The sequence below is a fragment of the Manis javanica genome, chromosome 17, assembly GCF_040802235.1.
Source record: "Manis javanica isolate MJ-LG chromosome 17, MJ_LKY, whole genome shotgun sequence".
Classification (NCBI taxonomy): domain Eukaryota; kingdom Metazoa; phylum Chordata; class Mammalia; order Pholidota; family Manidae; genus Manis; species Manis javanica.
In genome coordinates this window covers 47,840,343-47,860,084 of record NC_133172.1, presented here as the reverse complement: position 1 = coordinate 47,860,084, position 19,742 = coordinate 47,840,343, and the positions used below count along the sequence as shown (strand labels likewise).

At 47.5% G+C, this 19,742-nt stretch overlaps 1 protein-coding gene across 1 annotated transcript in view; it reads left to right on the top strand.

Annotated features, from left to right (window-relative positions):
* RANBP10 (RAN binding protein 10) overlaps positions 1-19,742 on the top strand; it is a 60,876-nt gene that overhangs the window by 31,528 nt on the left and 9,606 nt on the right. Inside the window, exons 4-6 of the mRNA XM_037025272.2 lie at positions 11,832-11,999; positions 16,635-16,657; positions 18,589-18,773. Coding sequence (XP_036881167.1) covers positions 11,832-11,999; positions 16,635-16,657; positions 18,589-18,773 — 376 coding nt within the window. The remainder of the gene's footprint in view (positions 1-11,831; positions 12,000-16,634; positions 16,658-18,588; positions 18,774-19,742) is intronic.

Sequence of the window (19,742 nt, the reverse complement as noted above, 5' to 3'; positions counted from 1 at the left end):
GATTGCACTTTGGCAGACCCTGAAAGGCGGTTAAAGGGCAGTCGATGGGCCCTCCAGGCAAGAATATACAACTCCTCTGTCTCCACTCGGCTTCGAGCAGATTGTGCCTCCAGAAACCTCATTGCTTTGCTTAAGGTCCAGCAGACAGTGAACATGCTTGCCTCACTGAGGTTAGGTTCCTGCAGAAACGTTATCCTCAGGTATTCCCTATTTCCGCTAACTGTCACTGCTCCCCCTTGGCCCCAGGGTGGGACTCCTCGGAGTAATCTTTGTGCTCTCCTTTCCCTCATCCATGGTTCTGCCATGCTCCAGAGGGAGCACAGATGCATCTGCGCAGCAGAGGCTGGAGGCGGCCACTCCTGCATTGTTATGGTGCTTTGCCTCAACACAATGGCCAAGTGTGGTTCTGGACCCGTCTTGAGTCAGGTTCCTGCAGCTTGCCTTTGGCTAGGAGAAGGCTTCATTTGGGCTCAGCCAGTCCCCACTGCCATAACTATTGTGGCACTGATTGTGGGTGGGGGCTCTGCCATCACCTTCTACTTATAGGAGGAGTAACTGTGCTCCCTTTTCTGTATGTCAGGACTCAGTGTCTGAACCCAACTACAGGGTCACATTTGGTCATGCACAGAAACAGACCTCTAGGGCTGTGGTTGGCTAGTGGAACAGTGTGGCTTAGTGGTTGGGAACATGGATTCTGGAGCCACACTGTCTGCATTTGCACCCTGGCAGCTGTGTTACCTGGAACAAGTTACTTAACTGCTCTGTGCCTCAGTATCCCCATTTACAAAATGGAAGTGATTCTAGTACCTAATTCATATATGGGATGGTAATAAGGATTGAGTAAATTAATTCCTGTAAATTGCTTAGAATAGTGCCAGGTACATAACTGTTAACTTTTGTTGTTATTGAGAAAGGTGTTTTTTTTCTACGTGAGGAAGGAAATACCTATACATTTAAAGTTCTTTTATGAGTGTCTGTCAGAGTGAAATTAGGTATAATCGAAATTACGTTTTCTCTCTAGTGCTTTTGTTTTCTGTTTTTGAGTAGATATATGCCCTACATGACAGCTGGAGTTGAGTTCTGGAGGATGGAGATGGCCCAGCAACCAAATGTTGATGTTGATGTTTCAGGCGCTTTCTTGTAGGTTTTCCTGTATTGGCTTAACAAGAACATCTTTGCCTCCAGGGCTGTCAGGAGTCAAGGCAGCCACTCTGGGGGTCCCACTCGGCTCCAGAGGCAGATGGTAACAGAGAGTGCCTCTTGTATGAGGCTGTGGTGCTCAGACTTTCCTGGCAGCATGTAGGCATGTCTTAGCTCACCTTGTCAGAGGTTTCTGTTGGAAGGTGTGGAAGTCCTGATGTTTACATTCCATAAGGTGTTTTTGGCCTCCTTAACTTGAAACCAAGGGACAGGTGTGGCCCAAAATAAGAATTCAGAACCCTTGGCTAAATGGTTTGGAAGCAGGGCAGGATGATCTGTAGGCAGATGAGTGTACCAGCAACTCGACCCTCCCATGGTTGACCTGGTGACAGTCAGCATTGGCTGGAATTCCTGGGTGGAGGAAGCAGGGAGAAAAAGTTAGGGGTGTGGATAAAGAGTGGGGTATAGGCTTTTCTCCCAAGCTCAGCTGTTCTGAAGGGGCCAGGGGTAGGATGGATCTTCCTTCTGTGTCTTGTATGTCAGACAGGATCAGGGAGACTCAGGGTGCATTGCTAGGTGGCCCCATCTGCATCAGAGCTGGGCAGCAGATAACTTCCTCCTCGTCATTTTTGTGGAGGAGGCAGCTGTTCTCTAGGTGTGTCACTGCCTTCCTTCCACAGAATGGTCATGTTCAGGTGAACATCTTTACCTCCTCCGAGAGCTCACCTCACCAAGCCTGCTCTTAGTGGGCTGTTAGGAGCATGGCTTGTGAGTGTTTGTGTCTTGATGCCTGTGGTTGGGCCCTGCTTCTACTAGATAGGACACATTCTGCAAACAGCTGATATTTCACATCTGCGTGTGCCGCAGGAGAGGAATAGCAGATAGTAGAGATTAGGCAGAACACTGGGGCACATGCCAAGTTCATGAGGACAGAGGCTAGCCCAGCAAAATGGCAGGCACTGGCAGTAACAGGTCTTTGATATCCTTCCTCCCTAACCTCGTAAGAGGACAGCATGAGCAGTGTAAGGTGTCTGCTCAGAGCAAATACTAATAGCAGGTGGATGTCCTAGGGACTAGTGATATGTAGTTGGGATTCTAATAGTCTGGAAATGCTATTTATTGGTGCTCACCAAACAGGGACTGCTTCTGTCCCACTCACTATAGGCTGGGGACCCTTGTTGCCCACAGCTGATGAGCCCCCTCTGTGTCCACCACCTCTCTTTGCAGCATCTTTCACCCCAGGATCTATAGTGCTTGACAGGGGTCTGCCATGGGGCTGCTTGGTCCTTCTGTGAGGAAATCCATGCTTCTCTCCAGCTGGGTGAGCCGGGGCCCCACTGAACATCTAGGTGTACCTTGTCCTATCTCTGACAGAGTACCTGGGGACAGGCCTCAGCAACCCTCGCTTGATTGTAGGCATTGTACAAGCCTCCCAAGTGAGTGTCAGCTGAGGCTGGTAAAGGGAGGAAGCTGCTCGTGATGGCCCTGCAGATCAAGCTTACAGGGTGCCTCAGGCAGCCCTGCCTAGAAAAGGGGTAGCCAGGAGAATCTCTGAAGCCACTGGAGGAGCTGCCTAGGGCCAGGGCTCTGGGAAGGTAGGTTGGGGTTTGCATGCCTGGTATTGTCCAACCCCTTGCTGCCTTTTGCACTCCTGTTGTTTCTCTGTCTGAGATATCCTTGGGAAATGACCTGGGTGGGAATGGAGGAGCTCGGGCAATAAGTTCTACCAGACCAGAAGGTGGTTTGTCAGTTGGGGCCAAGTGCCAAATAGCTGGTCAAAACCCCTTAACCCTATGGCCAGCCAAGCCTGTGGGCCTTTTCTGTGAGCCTCTTCCTTCACCTGCAGAGAGGCCTGTATTTCTACAACATATCAGGGCTGCTTGGCAGCCTTTTTTTTTTTATATTGTATGGTTCTATTTTCTTTGTTTTTATTTTTATTTTGCTATCATTAATGCACAGTTACATGAACAACATTATGGTTACTAGACTCCCTGTATTATCAAGTGCCCACTACATACTCCATTACAGTCACTGTCCATCAGCATAGCAAGATGCTATAGAATCATTACTTGTCTTCTCTGTGTTATACTGCCTTCCCTTTGTCCCCTCCCACCCCATTATACATGCTAATCATAATGATCCTTTTTCCCCCTTATCCCTTCCTTCCCACCCATCCTCCCCAATCCCTTTCCCTTTGGTAACTGTTAGTCCATTCTTGGGTTCTGTGAGTCTGCTGCTGTTTTGTTCCTTCAGTTTTTGCTTTGCTGTTATACTCCACAGGTGAGTGAAATCATTTGATACTTGTCTTTCTCCACCTGGCTTATTTCACTGAGCATAATACCCTGTAGCTCCATCCATGTTGTTGCAAATGGTAGGATTTATTTTCTTCTTATGGCTGAATAATATTCCATTGTAAATAGTGCTGTGGTAAACATAGGGGTGCATATGTCTTTTTCGAACTGGGCTCCTGCATTCTTAGGGTAAATTCCTAGGAGTATAATTCCTGGGTCAAATGGTATTTCTATTTTTAGTTTTTTGAGGAACCTCCATATTGCTTTCCACAATGGTTGAACTAGTTTACATTCCCACCAGCAGTGTAGGAGGGTTCCCCTTTCTCCACATCCTCACCAACATTTGTTGTTGTTTGTCTTTTGGATGTTGGCCATCTTAACTGGTGTGAGATGATATCTCATTGTGGTTTTAATTTGCAGTTCTCTGATGATTAGGGAGGTGGAGCATCTTTTCATGTGTCTGTTGGCCATCTGAATTTCTTCTTTGGAGAAGTGTCTGTTTAGCTCCTCTGCCAATTTTTTAATTGGCTTATTGACTTTTTGTTTGTTGAGGTGCATGAGCTCTTTATATAATTTGGATATCAACCCCTTATCAGATATATCATTTGTGAATATATTCTCCCATACTATAGGATGTCTTTTTGTTCTATTGATGGTGTCCTTTGCTGTACAGAAGCTTTTTAGTTTGATATAGTCCCACTTGTTCGTTTTTGCTTTTGTTTCCCTTGCCTGGGGAGGTATGTTTATGAAGAAGTTGCTCATGTTTATGTCCAAGAGATTTTACCTATGTTTTTTGCCAAGAGTTTTATGGTTTCATGACTTACATTCAGGTCTTTGATCCATTTTGAGTTTACTTTTGTGTATGAGGTTAGTCAGTGATACAGTTTCATTCTCTTACATGTAACTGTCCAGTTTTGCCAACACCAGCTGTTGAAGAGGCTGTCATTTCCCCATTGTATATCCATGGCTCCTTTATCATATATTAATTGACCATATATGCTTGGGTTTCTATCTGTGCTCTCTAGTCTGTTCCATTGGTCTATGGGTCTATTCTTGTGCCAGTACCAAATTGTCTTGATTACTGTGGCTTTGTAGTAGAGCTTGAAGTCAGGGAGCGTAATTCCTCCTGCTTTATTCTTCCTTCTCAGGATTGCTTTGACTATTCAGGGTCTTTTGTGGTTCCATATGAATTTTAGAACAATTTTCTCTAGTTCATTGAAGAATGCTGTTGGTATTTTGATAGGAATTGCATTGAATCTGTAGATTGCTTTAGGCAGGATGGCCATTTTGACAATATTAATTCTTCCTATCCATGAGCACAGGATGTGTTTCCATTTATTGGTATCTTAAATTTCTCTCATGAGTGTCTTGTAGTTTTCAGAATATAAGTCTTTCACTTCCTTGGCTAGGTTTATTCCTAGGTATTTTATTCTTTTTGATGCAATTGTGAATGGAATTGGTTTCCAGATTTCTCTTTCTGCTAGTTCATCGCTAGTGTATAGGAATGCAACAGATTTCTGTGTATTAATTTTGTATCCTGCAACTTTGCTGAATTCAGATATTAGATCTAGTAGTTTTGGAGCGAATTTTTAGGGTTTTTTATGTACAATATCATGTCATCTGCAAACAGGGACAGTTTGACTTCTTCCTTGCCAATCTGGATGCCTTTTATTTCTTTGTGTTGTCTGATTGCTATGGCTAGGACCTCCAGAACTATGTTGAATAAAAATGGGGAGAGTGGACATCCTTGTCTTGTTCTCAATCTTAAAGGAAAAGCTTCCAGCTTCTTGCTGCTAAGTATAACATTGGCTGTGGGTTTGTCATATATGGCCTTGATTATGTTGAGGTACTTGCCCTCTATACCCATTTTTTTGGGAGTTTTTATCATGCATGGATGTTGAATTTTGTCGAATGCTTTTTTGGCATCTATGAAGATGATCATGTGGTTTTTGTCCTTTTTGTTGATTCTCTCCAGCTTATTTTTAAAGTCTTTATCGTTGATCTTTGCCATTTTAATTATTATATGTTTTGATGTTGTCTTCCTTGGGTCCCTTGTGTTGGGAGATCTGTGCACCTCCATGGCTTGAGAGACTATCTCTTTCCCCAGATTGGGGAAGTTTTCAGCAATTACCTCCTCAGTGACACTTTCTATCCCTTTTTCTCTCTCTTCTTCTCCTGGTACCCCTATAATGTGAATATTGTTCCATTTGGATTTGTCACACAGTTCTCTCAATATTCTTTCATTCTTAGAGATTCTTTTTTCTCTCTGTGCCTTAGCTTCTTTGTATTCCTCTTCTCTAATTTCTGTTCCATTTACTGTCTCTTCTACTACATTTAATCTGCTTTTAAATCCCCCCATTGTATGTTTCATTTCAGATATGGAATTTCTTAATGATTGAATCTCCATCTTAAATTCATTCCTGAGTTCTTGAATATTTTTCTGTACCTCCATAAGCATGTTGATGATTTTTATTTTGAACTCTCTTTCAGGAAGATTAGTGAGTTCAGTTTCATTTGGCCCTTTTTCTGGGGTTTGTGAGATTTTGGTCTGAACCAGGTTCTTTTGACGTTTCATATTTCTGTGTGGTGCCCTCTAGTGCCCAGAGCTCCAGTCTCTGGAGCTGCTCAGCCCCTAGAGTGAGGTTGGGGGTTGTAGGGGAGCAGAGCTGGTGCCTGAGGGGAGGAAAGATCTGTTTCCTGATTCCCGTCTGCAGTGTCTGTCTCCAGTATCACAGCCAGTGGGTGAGCACACAGGTGTAAGCCTCTGTGCTCGGCTTTTCTAGCTGTTGTAGGCAGGGCCTCCCTCTGGCTGGCCTGACTCCAGCGCAGTGACTCGGCAGCCTTTTGAAGTGACCTGGAAATAATTATTCCTGGGTCTGGAGATCTCTTGACTACAGTATCCTACTCTCTGCTTCCAAATAACAGCTTCCACCTATTTATAGCAGTGAGGTAAAAATTCTGGATTTAAGGCTGTATTTTTTAGGGCCGTTGAAGTCCTTTGAGAGTAGAGGTTTCATCAAGAGCAGAGGGCCAGTTCTGAAACCTGAGTTGGTCAGTCAGTCTCTGAAAACAGACTCTCGAGTGTACCTTTGTGTGCTGGAGGCTGGGGCCACATCAGGGTGGACCACTCAACCCCATGCTTCCTGAGTACTGGGCAGAAGGAGCCTGCATCTAGGGGTCCTGGAAGTATGGAAGTACCATGCCTAGGCTTCCTCGGGGAAGGGTTTTGTGCATGCCCATCCCTCCAGATCTGGCAATGTGTGCAGTCACAAGCTCCCACATTACCAGGGGTCGTCTGTGCACTTTACCCAGAGGTCCAAAAGAAACTCCATGCAAACAAGGAAAAGTGAAACCCAACCCCAAAGGAGAGATACCAAGACCTAGGAGCTGAGCTTGCCCCTCAGTTTTGCAGGACAGTGCTCCTTTCCTCAGCTTGATTCAGCATGGATGACAGACATAGCCTGCCCTGTGGGAGCCCACGGTATAGGCAGGTAGCCCTGTCAGATGTGCCAGATGCTATTCATGCCATGTTCTAGCCAGACCTAAGTAGGCCCATCCTGACTGGACCTGGACCTCTCCTGCCCACCAGGTGTGTATTTCTTTTGGAGTGGGAGGGGATTATGACTTGCAGAAGGCCCCTCTGTATTCAGGTGCTGACTATATAGTCCTCACCCTGCCCATGGCTTCAAGCTGACAACCTGACTGTGTCTCAATGTAGGGCCTGGGTGCTCCTGTGAGGTCAGGCTCCACCACCTAATGTCAGCCCCTGGTGTCATCAGCTACCTGTAGAAACAGCCTCTTTCTCCTGCCCTCTTTATCTTGGCCTCCGTGCTGAGCTACCATGAAAAGAAGACCTCCAGGCACGTGGACCCCTCTGGCCTGGAACTGACAGAGGCATTACTTAAGGGTTGTGTTGATCGTTTTTCTTGGTCCAAGGTTCTGAGAGCTTGGGGTAACAGCCACATGAGTGCTGTGACAGGCCTGCTCTGATGCCACCTCCCCAGCATTTGTGAGTGGAAAGATCTCTTCTGCTTTCCCATCATCCATTGTCAAGCTACTCTAGGCAATGGATCCTATTCAATTTTTTAAGATATTTGAAGTTATGGAAAAAGCATTTGTCTGATGGTTTTCCAGGGAGGAATGGCTCTGAGTATGAGGAATAGTGACTGATGCCTGGAGAGGCTCAGCAGGAATCTGGGATTGGTCAGGGACATGGGCGGTGTGCTCGGGGAAAACCAAAGAATGTTATGGAAAACTTTAAGGGTCAAGCATTGAAATTGGGCCATGATGCTCTGGCAAAAGGAGTGAACTCATTGAGTATCACAGCAGGTGTGGGCATAGTTTGAGAGGACCTGTAGGAACAGCAGGCAACCGTCCTGAAGGATTCTATGGGGAGGGCTAGAATGGCAGTAACTTGGCTTGACAGTGTTCCTCCACAGCCACATCCCTCAGGAGGTGGTGAGCAGCGGACTTGGCTTTAGGGGAGGCTGTGCTGGACATCTGGAGGCCCCTGACCCTCTGCAAGATAGAGATCCCAGGTCCACACCAACCTAAAAGCAAGGCATCTGACCACTCTCTTCTGGTGACAGGCAGGGAGTGTGGGATGATTTCACTGCCAGAAACATTACTGCCTCAAATGAGACAGGACCTGAGGCAGGAAGGATGTGAGGTTTGGAATCCGAAGATTTGGGTTCAGTCCCAGCTCAGGCACTTCTCAGCTGTGTGGGCCAGTGCGCAAGTCCCTGAGTCTCCTGGTGAGGTGGCGATGACTGTACCTGTAGTGCCAAACCTGCAGGGTTATTGCGGTGCTCTCCTAACAGGCTGGCGCATGTGGGAGGCCCCCGTGCTCCATCTGAGGGGTCCAAGAGGGGAAGGAAGGAAGGACTGCTGTGACTGGTGTGGCACGTGGATATGGGTCCTGAGTCAGGGAAAGCATGTGGGCATGCTTAAGGCCACCAGGCACAGCCTGAGCCAGCCTGGAGGCATTGCTGTCACTTTGGTCCTCACTTCTCTCCACTGGCCATTCTTCATTTGTGGCCTTTTGCAGACAAGGGGAGCAGGCCACTGCTGCAGCCCCAGCTGCCAGGAGCCATAGGGTCTTCTGCGTTAAAGCCTGAGGGGAGGCATTGCCTGCAATAGCCTCATCAACCTACCTCTCGGTGTGGGAATGAGCATCTCTGTGCTCCAGAAGAGCCATTTCCCTGAGCCAAATTATTTATGTGTCCTCGAGTAATAGAAAGTCCCATCGTATTCCTGGGCTTAGAAGTTGGGTTGATGACCACAGCAGCACCTTGTCCCCTGAGCTATGCTGTTCCAGTGTCTCTGAGGAATTGGGAAGGTGTGAACAGAACCTGGCTCCAGGCTGTGGGCCTTCTAAAGCCAGTCCTGGGAAGTTCTCATGAGAATTTCCTTGCAGTGCATTGGGAAGATTCCAGAAGGGCAATAGCAGGGCTCTGAGTACCCTGTACCCATTAGTGAGAGCCATTTGACTTCAGCCTGTTCCCCAGCTATGGATTCTGGGGGATCTTTGTTTAACCAGAGGGTTCCTGGGTGAAAGTTCAGGGTACACAAGCTTGGGATGGGTGCTGTGATCATGAGGGTCAACTTGCCCTTAATCCCACCCATCCAAATTCAGGGCAGAATTTGGGCTCCAGGATCTGGTGAGTTCCACCTCTCCAGTCATGCCCTTTGTCTCCCTTGCCAGCCCCCAGCCCTGTCTTTTGTCTGTCTTCACCTGCCGACACCCCTGCCCTCACCCTGCCTCCTTCCACCCACTAATTCTGTGACTGTTGGAGCCCTGCCTCCCTTTCTGAGCTACTCAGATGCTCAAGGCCCCTGCCCCACTGGGGAGAGCTTCCCTCCCAGGTGAGCTGCTCCTACCCATGCTACTTGGGAGGGGAGGGATGTCGTTAAGTGTGTTCACACGGCCATGCTGCTCAGACCCCAAGGAAGCAGCAGAGGCTGGGAATGCTGCTTAGAGGGGCTGCCTTTGGGAGTAGACCTGCCTGCCAGCCCGTCAGCTTGCCTACCCTGTGTGGGTCCTGGCTAGCTATGGTTCTATGCCTGTTCCTTAGCCAGGAAGCCAGGCAGGCCTCTCTGCAGCTCACAACACTGCCCCGCCTGCGCTCATGCCTTTACCTGGGCTTCTCCACCTGGAATCATGCTCTTCACACTTTCCTCTGTATAAAACCTTGGTGCACTTCAGAGATCTCATTTTTGCTCCCACTCTTCCTATTCATCATTGTTTTGGAGATCCTAGTCAGTGCAGTAAGGAAGGAAAAGGAAATAAAAGGCATGCAGAGTGCAAAGGAAGAAATACAACTGTCTTTATTCTCAGACAATATATTAGAAAATCCCAAAGAATCTTCACAAAAACTACCAAAACTAATTGGTGAGTTCAACAAGATTGCAGGATACCATGTGAATGCATAAAAAATCAAATATATATGTGTGTGCATGCATTTAATAGTTTTATTAAGGTAAAACTTACATGCCATAAAATCCACCCATTTAATGTGTACAATTCAGTGGTTTTTAGCATGTTTACAGAGTTGTGTAACCATTATCATCTAATTTTAGAACATTTTCATCACTGTGAAAAAAAACCTTGTCCCCATTTTCCTACCTCCAAAATCAATTATATTTTGAGATATTGAAATAATTGGAAACTAAAATATAAAAATAACATTCATAATGCCATCAAAAGTGAAATGAGATAAATGTTTCTAAACATTATTGAGGGAAATTGAAGAAGACCTAAATAAATGGAGAGATATACCATGTTCATAGATTGAAATAATCAGTATTATTAAGCTCTCTAGTCTGTCCAGATTGATTTGTAGATTCAACACAATCCCAATCAAAATCCCAGCAGGCCTTTGAAAGACACTGTTAAGAAAATGGAAAGATAAGTCACAGACTGGAAGAAAATATTTGCAAACACATAGAAGGTTTTTATCCAAAATATATCTAGAACAATTACAGTTCAGTAAGATACCTAACCTCTCCCCCTGCAAAAATGAGTTAAAGATTTGAATAGACAATTCAGTTATTTTCTAATAAACCAATGGTAAATAAGTATATGAAAAGATGCTCAACATCCTTGGTCAATGGGGAGATGCAGTTTAAAGCCACAATAATATTTGAACCACTACATACCTACTAAAATGGCTAAAAGAAAAAGAAAAAACCAAAACAACTGACAATGACAAGCTCTGGTGAGAACATGGAACTCATCATATATTTCTGGTGGGAACGCAAAACAGTACAGCCACTTTGGAAAACAGTTTGGCAGTTGGTTATCAAGTTAAACATATACTTATCTTATGACCCAGCTATATTACTTTTAAGTGTTTACCTAAGACAAATGAAAACATATGTCCAGTGCAAAAACCTATATGCAAATATTTATTGGCTTTACTCATAATAGCCAAAAATTGGAAACAACTCAAATGTCATCAACTAATGAATGGATAGACAAACTGTGGTATATCCATATAATGGATAATTTTTACTCAACAGTAAAAAAAAAAAATACATATTGGTACACCTGACAATTTGGATGAGTTTCTTTTGTGTTATGCTGAGTGAAAGAAGCTAGACCAAGATACTCTATATTCTGTGATTCCACTTGAATGACATTCTGGAAAAGGCAAAACCATAGGAACAAATCAGATCACTGATGCCAAAGAATGGAGATGGGTGAAGTGGGATTGACTGCAAAGAGGCAAGAGGGAACTTTTTTTTATTAAGGTATCATTGATATACAATCTTACTAAGGTTTCACACGAGCAACATTGTGGTTACAGCATTCACCCATATTATCAAGTCTCCCCCACACCCCATTGTAGGCACTGTTCATCAGCATACTAAGATGCTAGAGAGTCTCACTACTTGTCTTCGCAAGAGGGAACTCTTTGAATGATGAAAATGTAGTGGTGGTAACATTTGTTAACATTCGTTAAAAATCGTTGAATGTTTGTTAAAAAGGGAGAATTTTATTAGATGTAAATTATACTTCAATTAAGAGAGCATTTTTGAAAAGCCCACAGTGATACACCTCAAAGGTCAGCTCAAGTCCCCTCCCCTTCAGGAAGCTTTCCTTGATTGCCTCCTTGTTGCATGGCCTCTGGTGAGTACCTTCCAGGTCACTCATGGTTTTTGTTCCTGTTAAATACAGCTTGGGCTCCTTCATAGGGCTGCCTCAGCTCCTTGGGGGTGGTGAGCTGTTGATCTCACTGCTAGTTTGGGCCCTATCCATGGCTGGCTCTGTGAGAGACAAGTGATGACTGAGGTTGGCACCTGGGAGAGGGGTTCACACTCAGATGGGCTTCTGTGGGTTTCTTTTTGTTCCTCTCTCAAATACCTCTGCTCAACTGTTGCTGCTCTCTTCCTCCACAGGTTGGGATAAACATTCCTATGGTTACCATGGTGATGATGGGCATTCCTTCTGCTCCTCGGGGACTGGCCAGCCATATGGTCCCACATTTACCACAGGAGATGTGATTGGCTGCTGTGTCAACCTCATCAACAGCACCTGCTTCTACACCAAGAATGGCCACAGCCTTGGTGGGTGCACTGGCGACCTTGGGATAGTTTACTCTGTGGGACCACTTTGGTTGGTGAGATGCCCAAGGGCAGGCTTTGAAGCCAAAGCAGATCTTCTGCTGAGCTCTGGGGAATGGCAGCCGTTTCCAGGCACTGGAACCCTGGAAGGTGAAGGGAGGGTAGCATGAGTATTACCTTTGTTATTCTGTCCATTCAGCAGCATTTATCGAGCTCAAGGTCAGTGCTGAAACACCAGCAATGTCATGGTCATGCTCTTGGTCTTTGAGACACTTACTGGAGCAGAGTTTGGAGCTGGTGAGAAGTTTGGGGCTCGAGTACTTAACAGTGGTAATGGTTTGTATCCACATGTCAGACTTTGGCCAGCCCTTCTGACACTCAGGGTGCTGCTTGCTCTGGAGCCACAATGAGGGCTGCTGTAGTACAGGAGGTAAACAGACAGGCTAGAGTCAGATGGGGCCAGGTTTCTTCTGTCTTATTCATGGTTAACAAGACAGCAACCTGGACGGAGTTGTATTTTAAAAGGTCCCTTTGGTATGAAAGATGGACTGTCTATAGAGTAAGGGTCTGGGAAAGAGGCAGGCAGCTTGAGAGAGGCAGTGGTGATGGTTATAAGATATGAGGAGCAGACCTGACAAAGGCTCAGGAGTGGCCTAACAGGGTCTCATGATAGTTGGGGTGCACTAGCAAGAAGGAAAGATGAATCGGGACCCCAGGAGGAGCAGCAGTCAGTGGAGGGCCATGGGGACCCTGGAGGATCCTATAAAGGATCAATCCTGTACACATGTAGACATTTAGGATTAGAACTTGGGATGGGAGTGGAGGGGCTTTGGCTGTTCTGAGGTCTGGCTGGTGTTTGGCCCTTAAGTGAGAGGAGCCCTTGGCCAGTGTTCTCTAAAGTTGTGTCCAACTGCTGGGCCTGTCTGATTAGATTTGCAGAGATCTCTTATCTGGCAGAACCCTACCAGCCAGGCTAGTTCACAGGCCTTGCCAGGAGAGAGAGTTGGGCATCTTACTTGTAGCCTAACTCCTAGAAGGCCTGCTTCCCCTGGTTTGAAGGCAGTTAAAAGGTAACTGTCCCCACAGCCCCTCTTTGGCTTCTTCAGGAGATGAACCTGGACAGAATCAGAGGACCTGAGTGGGAATTAGGTTTGCTGGTGTCTGGGGCCAAGTGGCCAGGAGTCAGCATTCCTCAACAGGGCAGTTGGATGCCACAGCCCAGAGTGGCAGCTGAGAACATAGTATAGACACTGCAGAGCTGGCCCAGGTGCACATCCAGAGAAACCCTCCTCTGAAATCCATGGCCACCTACAGTTGCTGGTATCCAGCTGGTGTGGAGCCAGCACCTGGAGGGTCGGGCAGAAGTCTAAGGTGGCTCCTCACTCCCCACTCTGCTCCAGCTATTTCCTGGCTCTTGGTCTTCCTGCTGTCAGAGTCCCAGAGGCTACTTCTGTGGGCTCTCACTCTTTACCGAAGCCTCCTTCACCTATCCTTCTGTACCCAGGCTCAGTCCTGCTCCTTTGCTTTGAATACTTGCCCTCCTCACGTCCCTCCAAGTCATCCACACTTTGCTCAGAGCATAATACCTCCCATGGGATACAGGGTTTGGGCCATACCCTGCACCTGCACCTCATTCTTCTCGGCCCTAAATATGTCCCAGCCCCCCAAACTCTTTGTCAGTCAGGTCCCCAGGTCCATAAGGAATGCACAACCACCTTAATGTCAGCCCAAACTCCCATGCTGTTTTTAAAAATCTCATCTCCCTAATGCATGTTTTTTATGGATCCCATGCAAGACCTCATGCATCTTATAATTAAAACTTCATTTAGGGGTATATTGCCTATTTTTCCAACCTGTCAAGATCTGTGGTCTTGCTTGTTCTATCTCAAATATTTGGTATTCTTTTCAGCACTGTTATTAATCTAAAATTGGTAAACATGTTTATATGCGTTTTCATCAAGAACTTGATATAACAGCACAAGGCTGAAATTCGAGCCCTTTAGTTTATAGCTTGTCTGGGTAGACTTGAGCCATTTGAGAATCACTTCATTATGTATTTGTGTTTTTCTATCTTGTCTACAAGGATATTACTGAGATCTTAACTAAAAAGTGTATATGCCTGTCCCCTGCATTTTCTAGATCACAAAATTTAATGGAAAGGTAGTGGACTTGAAGTGATAGACTACTTGGTGAATCTTCTTGTGACCTTGTTACCTTTTCACAAGCCAGTTTACCAATAACATGCTTCAGAATCTCATCTGGGATCAATGAGCCAATCACTGCCCTCTAATCTCAGAACTTAAACCCTTCCCCGATTAGAGAAGCAGAATGATGTTTCCTGCTGCTTGACCTCTGTGCTCCTTTGGTTTGCTCCATCCTTCCTGTCACAGCAGTTGTACTCTGTGTCAGTGGCCAGTTGTCTGTGTAATTATTAGCATGTCATCTCTCTTGCTGGAGTCAGCAGCACCTTGAGGGTCAGGCTTGCAGCTGTTGCCCTAGTGCCTATCCCAGGGCCCAGCTTTTGGGAGGTCTAACAGGTACTTGATGGAGGATTAATGAGCAAGTCCATGGAGATGGGAGGCATATGTCTCACCTGTAAGTGGTCTGTGCACTTGCAGAGTCATTTTTATACATTTTATACTGTGCTCTCTCAGAAGCTTTATACCCTCAACCTCACTAAGCCCTGATCTGTGTCTCTTTGGCTCAGGGGTACTTCTTATCAGCAAGTTTGAATGTCCTGTTTGCATCCTGGATCTTTGCCTGGACGACCTTTTTCTCGTGGGCCAACCCAGATCTTGCCGTCATAATGGCCTTGTAGAGGCTCCCAGAGACCTGCAGGACTTGGGGCAGCAGTGTCACGCCTTGTCCAGGGCAGTAGGGGGTGGAATAGCCTCTTTCCTCATCCTCCTGGAAGCTCCTCAAGGCCTTGTCCTTCCTGAGTCATTGTGTGATAGAGCTGGGCAAGCCCGGGTAGGTCACCCCCTGCCCAGAAATGTGGCAATCACCTCACTCTCTGGCACAACTTTAGCCAGATTGTACCTAGACTTCACAGTTTATGAAGCAGCTTTCACAGAGTATCTCAGTTTTCTCCTTTCTTTTTTGAGGGGTCAGGATTAGTGTTATACTCTTTTTTCAGATGGGCTGAGTGACTTGCCAAAGGTCACACTGCAGATAACCGATGAAGCTGGGCTCCCCCTTCCTCCAGGGTTCTGTGGGCCTCCTCCGTGAGCTGGGAGTATAGTAGCAGCCACACTGAGATCCACAAGGGCAGCTCCTGTGCAGACCTGAAGGGTGGGTGTTGAGGTCCCCTTAGGGGTGCAGATGGCCTTCCAGATCCTGTGCTGCCAGTGCTGTAACTGCTGGCTCTACATGGGGGGCTCAGAAATGGCTTCAGTCAGATAGATCATGATCATCAGCGAGCTTCCCTCACTGAGGAGCAAAACAGCCTGGCGAAGAATATATATAATCTCTCTGTACCTTGTTTTTTCATCTATAAACTAGTGTCAGAGACGCCATACTCCTTGCAGGGTTGTTCTGAGGATTAGATGGTTCCTTGTAAGACATCGAGCCCAGTGCCGAGCACAGAGGAAGCACATGTATATGCTGGCTGGGTGGCTGGATTCTTCCCCCAGGTTTACTGGGAGACCACTATTGTCAAACCCTCACCTACTCTATCTTACTGGGCTTCAGTTTCTTTTCCAGGTAGGAGTTGGGGGAGCAAATTGGGACTTCTAAGGAGTGGTCTGAAAAACTCTCAGGCCAAAGCTCAGGAGCTTCTAGAAGATACAATAGTTTATCTATAAAATGGAAGGGCTATGAGGCCTTTGAGATTCTCCTTTGGCCCGGAGTCATCTCTCAACATGCAGAATATGAGTGTTCTGGTGAAAACACTGAAGTCCATCTCCTGCTTAGGCCTGCTGATGTTTTAAGTTGCTCTCTCCTCCACTCTAACTTCCAACTTAAGACTGAGGTCCCTGGAAACACAGTCCCTTTGCTTGGCAGAAGGGTTCAGAAGATACATAAGCCAGTGTCAACCTGGGCTTTGTCACCTTGGAACCTCTAGGGATTCTTGACAGGTGTGGCTGGAGATGGAAAGCCGAGACCCTCCCTGTTTCCACTTCTCTGTCAGCGTAGAGGCGATGACAGAATGTCAGGCTAGAAATGAATCTTGCCCCACCACTTCTGCTAATTTTATGGCTGTTGGCAAATCATTTAAGCTTTTAGACTTACCTTCCTCATCTGTAAAGTGGGAATAAGAAAGACCATTCCCCAGAGCTGGTATGAGAATCAGATGAGGTAATGTATTGAACAGACTTGGCATACTCAATAGGTCTGCATAAATACATGTTGGATCAAGAGAAAGATCAGGTCTGCAGAGGCCTTGGGGTAGATCATTTGGGCTTAGTCCTGCCTAGCAGGCTTTTCCTGACAGAAAAATATATCCTCAAATATCCAGCTTCACTTTCAGCCAACAAAGGGAAAGCCAGGGTCTAAAACTACCAGGCCCTAGCATGTACTTGGCCTCCACCGCAGGAGAGATGTGACCAACCCCTCCCCAGCCACTGTGACGGACTCTCTGTGGGCCTGCAGAGGCATAGGTGACCAACTAGACTGACGACTGTTCCTTTTTCTCCACAGGCACAGCCTTCACAGACCTCCCGGTAAGTAATACTGTGGGGTCTTCCCACTATGGGCTCTTGGGGGCTAACTGGGATGGGGTATGGTGGTACCTGCCAAATACAGGGTGAAGAGTCTGGACCTTTCCCCACATAGGGATGTATGCTATGCTGTCAGCTTGAGGGTACCAGTACAGGGTACCTCCTGGCCTTCCTCTCTCCCCAGCAGCAAGGCCTGGTCTTCTTCCATGACTCTTAGCATGTGACAGTGATTTATGACTTTTCCAAAGCAGCTGGGGGATGGTGTGGGTGGAGATCAGGGTAGCTCCATGGCTCAGCTGGTCTGAGCCAGTTCAGTGTGGCTAATAGCCAGTGGACAGGGTACAGAATGTAGAGAATTATTCCTACACTTGTTAGGGAGCCTGGTCCCTGTGCATACCCATCAGAGATCCCCAAGGAGTCAATGCCGTAGGGTACCATGCAGGATACCCACAAGCTAGAGAGGTGAGCTTTGTGTGGTTTTCTCTTCTTGGAAAAGGGTAAAATTGCTGGCTTATTAGTTCAGGGCTCATCTCCACCTTCTGCACCCCAGTCCTTTATTATGAGTCCTCATGGGTCTCATCACATGGAGGGCCTCCTCCCAGAATGCTGGGAGCCTGGCCCAGCTGTATGTGCCCTGGCTAGGTTCCAGAAGGAGGAAAGATTTGAAAGATTTCTGACTCCAGTGGCTGCTTTGGGTTCCTGGGTACCCCTGTGGTGCCCTAGGAAATGCCCCTGTGATCTGAGGGGCCTTCTGAAGCCCAGACTATAGCATCTAGGATCCTATTAGAATTTCTTATTTATGGATCGGAATCCTGCCCTCCTACCTGGAGGCCCCAGAGAGAGGCTATGGTCCCTGGCGGAGAGAACAGACACAGAAGGAAATTTCTGACTCTTCTTGGGGAAGAGTCTAGATGTGGAGACCTAACATGAAACAACCAGACATCAATGTGGTCAGTATGTCACCAAGTGCTATAAAGTGTGTGGATTCCCCAAGGTGGGGCGTGTCACCGAGGGCAGCGACACTTAGGGAAGGCTTGCTGGAGGAGGTGGGCTTTGCCTGTGGCATGGAGGATGGGAGGGAAAAGGAAGAAAGGGAAAGGTCTCATGGTTTCCGAGCTTATGGTGGGCTCAACCTAATGTAAAGGCATGTGAGACTCAGGGGTGACATATGGCCTGAGGATGGAAGGTGGTGAGGGGACTAGGGGCCTGATGACTGGAGAGGAGGCTGGTAAGACATTAGGTGGTAGCAGTGGGGAGCCACAGGAGGCACTGAGTGAGTGACTTGGCAGAAGCTGATCATGGAAAGCAGAGAGCCCCACACCCATGGACATGCCCAGACCTCAGTGGCCAGAGAACCCTCCTCTCAGCCTCTGATAAGAAGGGCACTGGCCTCTACACTTGCCAGCATCTAGGGCGCCAAACCACCTAACCCCTTGCCATGGTCTCCTCCTCCTCCCCTCCTTTTCTGTCTCCCCTCATCCCTCCTGCCCACTTACACACCCGTTTTTGGTGGCAGAGGGCTCCTTGGTCCTGGATCTTTCTGAGAAGAGCCACTGCAATAGATCTTCATGGGCATGCCTGCAGGGTTGTGGAGCCTTACCTGCCTCTCTGCTCTAGCTGAGTCCCAAAGAGGGACCTTGGGCTTTGGAGACACCACAGCCCCTGTTGCAGGGCAGCAGACTCGATGTTGAGCCTGGCTTGCTTTTCTTTTGCTTTCTCCCCTTGAGCTTTGGGGAAAAGCGTCTCTGGTACAGAGGTGGGCATAATGTGGCTTAGCCTTGCCTCCTCCAGCCTCACTGCAGTTCTCTCAAAGCCAGAGCACCTGGCCTGCAGGAGCCAGTGCCTTCCCCCTTTGCACTGGAAGGTGGGGTGAGATGAGGCCTTGCTGCCCCATTGCCCTCAGGGCCCGACTGACATTTCATTCTCCTCTTCAGGCCAACCTCTACCCCACCGTAGGCCTGCAGACACCTGGGGAGATTGTGGACGCCAACTTTGGGCAGCAGCCCTTCCTGTTTGACATTGAGGACTACATGCGGGAGTGGCGTGCCAAGGTCCAGGGCACTGTCCACTGCTTCCCCATCAGTGCCCGGCTTGGCGAGTGGCAGGCGGTGCTGCAGAAGTGAGTGCTCCGCTCCCGCTCTTACCCAGCCCTGCCCCATCCCAGAGACCTCGTTCTCCTGTAAGCCCCTGTGCTGCTAGAAGCTACCCTAATGAACTCCAGTGGGTAGTGTTCCTCCTGGAAAGCACTCCCAGGGTGATTACATCTGCTGCTCGCCTGCTTCCCTCTTATCAGATGGACAGCTCCTGCTTAGTTCTCTAGTTCTGCTTCTAATTAAATCATTACCCCCTCAACTGGATTGGAAGGCTCTGTGTAATATCACCAGCAGGACTGTTTTCTTTCCTCAGGGCAGGGATATACTAGGGCACCCTGTGGTGTCCTCCTCTGTGGACTTTTTTTCCACCACAGGGGGAGTATCCATCATGCTGTGACTGTGGCCTGAGGTCACGTCAGGGCACCTCTCACACACCACTTAGCATCCAGCAAAATCTGATGCATCCATGGCAGTGGTGGTGGGAAGAGAGTCCTCCCTAGGACTAGCGTAGCTGGCTCTTGGCTGATTAATTCCCAGACTTTCCTGGAAGCAAGCCTTGCTGAGAATCCCAAGGGAGGCCAGAGGTTTGGGTCTCTCTTCCACTTGCCAGCTGCAGGCCTGAGTGAGACAATGACCAGTACCCGACAATGACCAGTACCCGTTCTGCTAGGAGGTGGGTTAGCTTGTTAGTTTGGCTCCCAAAGGTGGACAGAAAGGACTGGGCTTCTACTAGCCCTGGTCATTGCCCTGCAAAGGCACCCAGGTACTAGGTTCCCTTGGGTGGGATTGAGGTACACACTGACTTCTTCATGTAGCTTTCCTTTCTTGAGGGATTAATACTGAGATAGGCCCTAGGGGAGGGCTGAGGCAGGGGCTAGGCTAGGTGGCCAGACCCTTCTCAGGAATAACAGCGCTGCTACATCTTGTTTCCAGCCCCTAGTGCAAATGAGAAGCTCTTCCTGTGTGGCCAGCATAGTGCCAGTTCCAGCAGCCTT